Genomic DNA, 10,458 nt, shown 5'->3' with positions numbered 1-10,458 from the left:
TATATAGATAATAGATATGCAATACTTCTATATATAGATAATAGATATGCAATACTTCTTTATATAGATAATAGATATGCAATACTTCTATATATAGATAATAGATATGCAATACTTCTATACATAGATAATAGATATGCAATATTGGATCGTGTATCTTGCACTTTCCAACAGCCTCCATGTATAATTCAATTGTGGTTTGTTGTTACATTTTGTTTGACACTCAATACCATCAACATAACTATTAATGGTATTACACACCTTCCATTAAGAAAGATTGAATCATATTGGAATGCATGGTTGATAACTGTAAACTGCATAAAAATTCAGACAGAAAGACAGAAAAACAGACAGATAGATAGCCACTTTACTTTTCAAATATTATTTCCAGGATACATTTTGAACATATGTTTATTTCCTGCAAATTTTAAAATCCGAGTACCGTACTTACAGTTTTTTAGTTTCACGTAACTCATGCAAGTCACAAAATGATATACGAAATTTATGACTGAAGAGTCTAATTTAATTGATAAATTAAAAAATTGTCATGTTACTCAGTTGTCTCAAAATGAAGCATTGAAACTTGGAAGGTCTTCATTCATATGAAGTTTCCTTTACATTAAAAAAATATGAAAAATGACATAAAAAAACCCAGTCATACCTTTAAATGAAAAAGACTGCTGTGACTTATCGACTCCTTCGGCTATTTTCCTTCTTTTACCCAAATGTTCTTCTTCTATGGAGTCATCACTAACTGAAAACCTATCTTCGTCTGCTGAAACTTCATGCTCAATTTCTGCTTTCCCATAGCTTGACTTCCTCTTCACAATCTTTTTCTTGTTATGCAAGTCTTTTGTTAAAGCGTTTAAATCTTCGTTCTTCAGAAGCTTGTCAAAAATCGTCATAGGGATGCTTAGCATCAACAGTTTGTTAAAGCATAAAGGATTTCTGAAAACTCTTGATAGCAGGCGCGGACATCGAGCAAGTGGAAATTCCATGATGCTCATATAGTTGAACATACCGTCTAAAACTTCCATGGTAACCAGTTGCATCGTGGGATCAGTCATTTGAGATACCCGTGATAACAGAACCAAAATGTTGTATTCCGTAACGTTATTTCTGCTGGGAACCCGTTTCCTTTTGCAATGCCCTTTCTCCTTTATTAGCGTTTCTTTTAATGTTGCTAATTTTTTATTGAAATTTTCATTTCCTTCTTCAATAAATTCACTTTTTACATTATCTGGAACATTACTAGTGTTTTCAATATCGGTCTTGTCATACTTGTAATCAAACCCTTGACTGGAATCAACAGCTGAATGTTTGACTTTAGCTTGTGTTTGTTCCGGATCTAAAGGACTTTCCTCCAAAGTGAATGGATCGTCAGAGATTCCTTCAGAGCTGTTCAAAAATAAATTATCATGTGCATCATTTACATCTACTTCCTGTGAGCCTCTTTCTGGACTTGATAAATCGGTGTTAAAAGGTGATATTGACCTTTTTGAACATTCTGGACTAGTTGCTGGACTTAAAGATGTCCTATACAGCTTGCAATTTATGCCTGTGTATTTCGGGTGATAATTTTCTGGCGACTGTGAACCAGTCAAAGAATTGTAACTATGACAACTGCTTGGACTGGTTTCTGGGAATATTTTTCTACTAGCCCTCTGTGGACTTGGACTGGTATTTGGAGAAGATGGTGGGCTGTACTCTGGAGAACTTTCTCCTGGAGAATAATATGAACAATTGCTGAGTGGACTATAGGAGCTCTTCAGGGAATACTCAAATGAATGAGGAGGTGTGAATCTTTCGATGCACTTTGCACCTTGGTAGTCCTGAGGTTCCCATTCCACACTGGACCTATAACTTGGACTATCGATACTGTATACAGGTCTTTTTGTTACCTTTCCAGCATCTTGATTGGTTTTAAATTCATTGGTTTCTTTTTCGTTTCCGTCATCAGACTCTTTAAATAGCTCTGTCTCCTCATGTTCAGTATCTTCTAAACTTACTTCAGTTTTCTTCTCCACTTTATCTTCAACTAGATTGTCTTGACAACCTTCTTGTTCCACTTCAATTTCTGGTTTTATTTCTTGTGCAGGGTCAATAACTATATGAATATTGGGCTCAGTGTTTAACTTTGGTTCACTGTCTTCTATGTCTTCTATTCTTCCAGCGGTCTGCTTTGAATCATGTGGCTCTGTCACTTCTTCTTTATCCTTTAGTTTATCAGTAATAGCTTCTTTCTCTTTTTTATGACTATCATGGCCATCATCATCATCATTACCAGCATCATTTTCTTGCATTATATAAGTTTTTAAATGGTTTATCAATAAAGGGACTAGACCGTTATCTAAGAGCACATCAAAACTCGTCTCATCATACAAGAAACAAACTAGGGCACTGATAATTCGTGCATGTAATGTTCGGAACTTAGCATCTTCTAGCGACTGTATGAAAAACCGCAGAACATTTTCGTCTCGGAGTTTAACTCTATTTACTGCTTCCTTACAACACAGACAAAGCACACTCAATAAATCTTCTCTTAAATATTCCCAGAAAGGCTCCTGTGATGAAAACTCCTCATAAAACATGGTTATTCCCCCTGAATTCCCAAACTCGGCTCGAAAGTTGTGATGCTCACAGAGACGAGTGACTATCTGGAATGCTTCTATATTAGATTCTTTTACTAGTGATAATAGGTAGGGTATTTTACCTGAAGCTATCACCTGTCTGGCAAATTGGAGAGTACTTCTGCAACAGAAAGATACAGTACTGAAATATCAGAAACATTTGATGAATTTGCTATGGTAAACCAAAATTTTATACATATCTACACATTTCAAAAAATACAAGGAGCTCTTAATGTTCCACTTTCATTATTTTTCTTCATTAAAATCAACAACCATTCAACAACATTCAGTCTTATAAAAGAATATTTTTCATCTAAAATCCATTCAAAAAGCAACTTATAAAATATATGTGCAAATCTTCCATAAATTTTTGAAATGAAAGAAAAAAAGTATAATTCTACTACCCATGGACAGATAGACTGTGTATACATCTTAGTGCAGACGACTTCAGTGTGTCTACATCACTGTCAATGAGCTTTGATGTGACACTGATGACATTTTTCTCAACAAGCTTCTGAACATGCGGACCAGTCTGTCCAAGCAGCCTGAAATAAAGAAATCTCCAGATGAGGGGTGACAAAAAATCTTAATATTGACTCTTTAATTAAAGTAATAATTTAGACCTTATCTGTAAATTTATGATTAAAGAAAATACTTTTTTGTAGCTCAAATATTGATTTGAGTAAAAGATGAAGAATTAAAGCTGCATACCTCCAGAAGACCAGAAGAGCCAAACTATTTCAAGAAAATCAATATTGAGAAAAATGCATTAAACTTTTAAGAAAGGTAAAAACATTCAAGATCCAAGTTATATTTTCATGCAATGTGTGGTTTAACACTGAATTTGCTGTATTTTATCACTATATTGCTATTGTGTTACTAATGCAGTGAGGGCTGTTTTTGCAAATGTTGACCACATTTTGGTAATTTTCTTATTGTAAGTGCTGATTACAGTATGTAAATTACTTTAATTGTTCACCTCACAATATTTTACTTTTAAATGCATTTCCAATTTTTTTATGAAACAAGAGGGCCATGATGGCCCTGAGGTCGCTCACCTGTATATAGGCCCCCCTCCCTCCCCGGGCCAATTTTTACCCAAGGGCTTTTATTTGTTTATTTGAACAGACTTGGTAGACACCCATAAGAAGATGTTTCATGCTAAACATCTAAGTTCTAGCTCATTGGGTTTTTTAAAAGAAGATTTTTTAAAGTTTTTACTATACACATATAGTTAAAAACAATGACACCCCTGGGGCAGGGCCAGTTTTGACCCCCGGGCTTTTATTTGAACAAACTTTGTAGATATTTACTTAAAGATGTTTCATGCTTAATATCTAAACTCTAGCTCTTTGAGTTCTTTAAAAGAAGATTTTTTAAGTTTTTACTATATGCATATAGGGAAAATCAATGACCCCCCTGGGGCAGTGCCAATTTTGACCCCAGGGCTTTTATTTGAACAAACTTGGTAGACACTCATTAGAAGATGTTTCATGCTAAATATCTTAGCTCTAGCTCTTTAGGTTCTTTAAAAGAAGACTTTTTAAGTTTTTACTATATGCATATAGGGAAAATCTATGACCCCCTGGGGCGGGGTCAATTTTGACCCAGGGCTTTTATTTGAACAAACTTGGTAGACATTCACTAGAAGATGTTTCATGCCAAATATCTAAGCTCTAGCTCTTATGGTTCTTTAAAAGAAGATTTTTTAAGTTTTTACTATATGCATATAGGGAAAATCAATGACCCCCCGGGGTGGGGCCAATTTTGACCCAGGGCTTTTATTTGAACAAACTTGGTGGACACTCACTAGAAGATGTTTCATGCTTAATATCTTAGCTCTAGCTCTTTGGGTTCTTTAAAAGAAGATTTTTTAAGTTTTTACTATATGCATATAGGGAAAATCAATGACCCCCTGGGCGGGGCCAATTTTGACCCCAGGGCTTTTATTTGAACAAACTTGGTAGACATTCACTAGAAGATGTTTCATGCTAAATATCTAAGCTCTAGCTCTTACGGTTCTTTAAAAGAAGATTTTTTAAGTTTTTACTATAAGCATATAGGGAAAATCAATGACCCCCGGGGCGGGGCCAATTTTGACCCCAGGGCTTTTATTTGAACAAACTTGGTAGACACTCACTAGAAGATGTTTCATGCCAAATATCTTAGCTCTAGCTCTTTGGGTTCTTTAAAAGAAGATTTTTTCAAGTTTTTACTATATGCATATAGGGAAAATCAATGCACCCCCGGGGCGGGGCCAATTTTGACCCAGGGCTTTTATTTGAACAAACTTGGTAGACACTCACTAGAAGATGTTTCATGCCAAATATCTAAGCTCTAGCTCTTAGGGTTGTTTAAAAGAAGATATTTAAAGATTTTTCTTTCGGTTGCCATGGCAACCAGAGTTCTGCATGGAATTAAATTCTTTGAACAATTTTTAAAGGTGATCACCAAAGGAACATTCCTGTGAAGTTTGGATGAAATTGGCTCAGTGGTTTATGAGGAGATGTCATTTAAAGCAAAAGTTTACGGACGGACGACGGACGACGGACGGACGGACGGACGGACGCCGGACGAAAAGCGATCACAAAAGCTCACCCTGTCACTTTGTGACAGGTGAGCTAAAAAGCCGTACTGCTTTAAAGGAAAAAATGTCCTTTTTTCTACCTTAAAGCTCTAATGCACGTCTGCTTGATTTCATCTTTCTCAGTGTCCTGTAGAAGCTTGACAATCTTCTCAATGACAGAAGAGCAGCAGACAAGCTCCCAGCTACCTGGATCTAACAGCATATTTGACAGGCACCGACAAGCACGGTTTTGTAGGCTCTCTGGTTCAACCTCTTCAAACAATTCAACTGAAAAATATGTCACTTAAAGGAACTCCACTGAGAGGTCCATTAGCCTAAAATCATAAAATTTGAAAATCTTTCATAAATCAACTAGTGTACTTAATTAACAAACTCTTTGCAACAGATAAAATATAAATATACCTGGTATTAAATTGATAATTGATTTTTTATAAGACTTTTGGGCTAATTTGATTGAAAAAAAGTTGCAACATTTTGCGAAATTTTGGCCTCTGAAGACAGTCAAACAAGGGAAATACAAAATGACAAACCCATGGTAATGAGCTTTAATTAATCAATAGAGATAGTCCAGAACTTAGCAAATTTTGGTTTTATCCATCCAATCACCTGGGTACATACAACCCAACTTTTACAGTCACAACTAAGTAAAAATATTGAGGTTGATCGCTATATTGTAAATTGTAGTGCGACATGAAGCTAAAATAATGTGTTTGTTTGTAGCCCAGGATAAGATGGGAAAAACCTGCATTTGACGAGTTCCTCATAACATCAATATGCAACTAATATATTCAGGCTGATGAAAATGGTACTATTTTTATCTCAAATTAAATTCTTACCCAAAATTGTTACACCTGTTTTTTTATCTTTTAAAACCTGAAAAACATCATATTAGATTGGGTTATCATTTTGCAGCCAAAAAAAACACAACAAAAAAACAAAGCCATCTAATGCATAAACACATATTAGAAACAGTGCATAATAAGTTAACATTTTTAATTTCTTATAATTTTTTTGCGTAAAATAATATGTACTATGATTAATTTTTGAATATCATTTTATTAAAAAAAAAAAAAACAACCAAGAACATACTTTTTACTATTACATGCCATATCAATGAATTCCTCAGAGCTATGTCTGGAATGCACAGAAAGTACCGGAAAACAGTGTCTAGCTAGGTTTTTAAATTTTGAGAATAATCATACAGCTTAATAAAACAAATTCAAATGTATATGTACACATGTAAACATGACCCCCATTTGTGTTATTGTATCATATAGTAAACACGACCCCCTTTGTGTTATTGTATTGTATAGTAAATATGTCACAACTCACAAGTACCTGTTTTCTAGTGACACCTTCCATGCACATATTTCCCAGAATGCTCAGCGATATGTCAATGACCTTTGACATATACTGCTCTTCTAGACTGTCTCTTGACCGGATCAGATCTAAAAGTCTTTGGACCAGTCTAGCATCAACAAGCATACCAACATCTGTGGTGAAAAAATTAACTATATACAAAATTCTTTCCTACAAAAATATAACACAAAGTTTATAGCAATGCACATATTTTTATGTGACAAAATTAAAATTCAAAATTAATTGAAAAAGAACCCACACAACTATTGTTGTGAAAATTGTATACACCTTGAAGAAGACAAAATACAATATAGCAAATTTATGGTCAGTAGGTCAGCAGTATCTATTGTGTTGTTGGGTTTTAAGTAACACTCAAAGTCATCATTTGACCTTAACATTGTCTGTGTAATTTAAAAGCCTTTTATAACCATGACCTGGGTGTTGCCCTCTTAATCTAGCCAAGACATCTGCAAATATTTTGACAATCTATCAAGGAATAAAAAAGTTATTACACAATAATGAAATTTGACACACATGACTTGAACTTTGACCTTCAAGTGCAACTCTGACATCATGTGAATATGGTTAAGGTATATGACAAATAATAAGACAATCCATTTAGTAATAACAAGAGATATACTGGCATAATTTTGTGCACACACGTACATGTGCACTCAGAAAGGTAAACACTATATGCTAATGCAGCCACTGACCCTGGTGAATGACAATCCATCAAGAAATAAGAAAGATATAAATAAAAGCAGAAAGTGACCACTCAGTATTTTAGTTTTGAATTTCAAGGGCAACCTTGACCTTCAAAGTATGGACATGGAATATTCTGTGACTATGGTGAAGGCATGCTAAATATTTTGACAATTCATCAAGAAAATGACACATAAGCCTGTCAGAAATTAATCTCTGACCTTCAAGTTTGACCTTCACCTAAAAGGTTGCATGTCACACATCATCTAATTGTGGCAGTTATGTGTACCAGCTGTTATTTTTTAAATCTCATGCATGCAGACTGATCATGAAGTATATAGTTACTTTTTTTGAAAAACACACAAAAATAACACTACATGTCCTTCAATTTTATAGCAAGGCATAAAAATCATGGTAACAGTAATGCAAATAATCACTGTATTTCTGCTTATCATGCAGGGCTTGAGCTAGGTCAGAATTTTAGGGAGAAGTGACTTCTCCCTCCAGCTGATTAAGGGAGAAGTGAGGAGACTTTAGGGAGAAGTTGGGAGACATATTAGGCGTCATCTGGAGAATTATAAGCTAGGAAACTTTACAAACCAGAAAAGAAATAAACACCTCTCAAATAAAGTAATTCTACTATAAATCTACTTTTCATAATGTATACCTATAACAAACACAATATTTACATATACTGTATACATGTAGAAATAGTATGTTTAGTTGGTAACAATATTCAGGGCAGATAGAGCAGTGTCACTTGCCATATTGTCAATGAGTCAGACTGGTCATCGTCTATAATTTTCGTTTACTTATTTTCCCACAAGCCAGAATGTTAGAGACATTTAATTTTGTATTATCAACATGTTTACTTTACGGAATTCAATGTATTAAAAAAATATTAGATACAAAACTTCACATTATTTCTTCAGATTAGTGCTCCGAAAGTTTTTAACAATCAAGTTTTCGAACATAACCACACCTTTAAGATTGTTTATTGTTTATCTTTACTCGCCAAAACACTGCAACAATTATCAACAACTATGCATATGTAGGTGTCTTTAATCATGCAATCGACGAAAATTGATTGAATCTGTCGCCATTTTGTGTAATTGTCAACAAACAGCCGCAGTCTGTTAATGTGTCGTAGATTGATCAATTCAAACTGCTGTAGATACAAGGCGGGTTCTGATTGGTCAATGAATACATAATGAAAAAGATATACATAGTGAACTCTTGCCTCGCGGAGTATATTAGACTTTGTTGATGTTGACACGCGTTCTTAATTAGCAGATTAATGGTAATTGGTTGTAATTGAGAGGTAAACAAATTTTTAACAGACCTAGCGTCGTAAATAGGTACAATAGATCATTAAGAAATTGGGCAACTTCAAAATCGCTTTGAAGTTTGTTTTAGGCGAAGTCGCTGATCCAAAGGCGACTTCTTCACCAAAGTAGCCCCCTAGCTCAAGCCCTGACTTATGTGTTTATAAATCTTAACATTTAAAGCATGTTACTGCCAAGTAAACAGGTCATTTACCTCTAGGTGTTTTCATATACTTTTTTCTTATTTCCACAAGTGCAGTATACGCATATTTAATCCTTGAACTGTTTGCTTGTCGGATAAGGTCACTGCATTTCTTGCTTGCCATCATTTAGCCATCACTTATCTGAAAATAAGACCAAAGATGCATTAAATTCTTTTGTGTTTTCTTGAAGTTTAGACATTTTAGTGAGAAATGGTGTTAAAATCACTTGGTTTGAATCATACGAATATGTATACACAGAAAGCCAAAGCAGGGCCAGGTTTCCGTGTTTGCTACAAGCGCTTAAAGATAACATGTACAAGTCATGTAAAACTTTAACTGAAAACTCATTAAAATCAATAAAAAGTTGATTTAACAAAAGCATCTTCACAATTCAGACTGTTGATAGATGATGCCACCATTCTTCTATCCTAAAATACAGTTCCATAAGCAGCATGATGCGGAGAATTAGAAAAAAAATATTATTTTCATGGATAAGTTAGTACTAAATTTTAAGTAGCGTTGGTAAATATAAAAACATCCTTTTATATATCCACTTTCATAAAAGCATCGTGTTTTATTAAGGTTCCAAGGACAACTCTGCTGGTACATTGAACACCAAAAATTCAATTATAGAGCTATAACATAGTCCAACTAATTGTACTACGCGACATGATGTTGTGCTATTATGTGTATGGTCAATATCTCGTCTGATTTTGACCCAGAACTGAAGCATCTCAGAATCTAGCTTTGGCAAGTCAATATATTTTGAGTCAGCTACTTTTTTTTCTGAACAGTACTTCTTATGTGCATTTACAAGATCCAGATATCAGATGCGAGTCACATACCGCTAGAACTTTCGGCTAGCAAAATGGGATGTACAGCTAGCCACTGCCTATTATTAGATAATCATACATTGACAGTCAATTTTTTTTCTCAAGGTGACAGCAGTTAGGTCTATAAAACAGCAAGAAAAATCAATCGCAGCATTATGCCAGCCAAAATTAATATATATAAGTTGTGGAAAGAGCTGTGTAAAAAATGAAATATGATTCAGCTCGTGCGATTTGTTAGACTCTCCAAAAGGCATCAAGTCTTCGCCGACACTTATTTTTATTAATTACTACCGTTAGAATTCGTACTAAACATATAAAACACAAATTTAAATCTGTCAATGTCATTTCAATTATAATTATTTCTTTTCTCATTTTTATACGTTATTTTCAACTACACAGCAACAAAAAAGAACGAAAAACGTATCTTCGCCTAAAAATTCATCACCGGGACTTATGCCTAACTTAAATCAATGTCACGAAATATATTGAGTGCAGTATAGAATTTGAGCACGCGCAACGTCACTACCGAAACGAGGCCATCCAAAATATGAGACAGCTTCCGAGCGACACAGACTACCGATAGTGAAAGTGGAAAGATTAGGATATCTTACTGAAATAGATTATTTTCGTATTTTAAACAGTTCCTTTTTGTTTGTCATAGTTTTTACTCACTGTTGATGTTTTTTGTCTTCCATTTACCTGTTTACTATTAATTTAAAAACGGTGGCTTAAATTTAAAACGTTAAACCCCCGAAAATACGGGTCTACGGCATATGTATAAACGCATCAATTGACAGTATGTCTGAGTATAATAAAATT

The 10,458-nt window shown here is 34.4% G+C and overlaps 1 protein-coding gene across 2 annotated transcripts; it reads right to left on the bottom strand.

Moving 5' to 3' along the window:
* Positions 1–246: 246 nt before the first annotated feature.
* LOC132727962 (uncharacterized) lies at positions 247–8,946 on the bottom strand. Of its 2 annotated transcripts, XM_060713563.1 has the most exons (6): positions 8,818–8,946; positions 6,556–6,710; positions 6,054–6,090; positions 5,298–5,484; positions 3,035–3,175; positions 255–2,751 (listed from the first exon to the last, which is right to left on the bottom strand). In XM_060713563.1, the coding sequence occupies exons 1-6, from the start codon at positions 8,930–8,932 to the stop codon at positions 615–617; spliced, it is 2,772 nt and encodes a 923-aa protein (XP_060569546.1). In that variant the 5' UTR covers positions 8,933–8,946; the 3' UTR covers positions 255–614. The 2 variants fall into 2 exon arrangements, with proteins under 2 accessions (XP_060569548.1, XP_060569546.1); XM_060713565.1 differs by lacking the exon at positions 8,818–8,946 and having other exon boundaries at positions 247–2,751; positions 5,298–5,531; positions 6,556–6,644.
* Positions 8,947–10,458: the final 1,512 nt, after the last annotated feature.

The sequence above is a fragment of the Ruditapes philippinarum genome, unplaced genomic scaffold (assembly GCF_026571515.1).
Source record: "Ruditapes philippinarum isolate M1 unplaced genomic scaffold, ASM2657151v2 ctg19520_1_1_1_1, whole genome shotgun sequence".
NCBI lineage: Eukaryota > Metazoa > Mollusca > Bivalvia > Venerida > Veneridae > Ruditapes > Ruditapes philippinarum.
Note: the sequence above shows the minus strand (reverse complement) of the source record. Positions and strands in the feature narration are given on the sequence as shown.

Coding starts and splice junctions, on each gene's coding strand:
- LOC132727962 (XM_060713563.1), bottom strand. CDS start 8,932: ATGATGGCAAGCAAGAAATGCAGTGACCTTATCCGACAAGCAAACAGT. Junction 5,485..6,053: donor AACAGGTGTAACAATTTTGG/GTAAGAATTTAA, acceptor CATATTTTTCAG/TTGAATTGTTTGAAGAGGTT. Junction 3,176..5,297: donor ACGTGCATTAGAGCTTTAAG/GTAGAAAAAAGG, acceptor TCTTTATTTCAG/GCTGCTTGGACAGACTGGTC.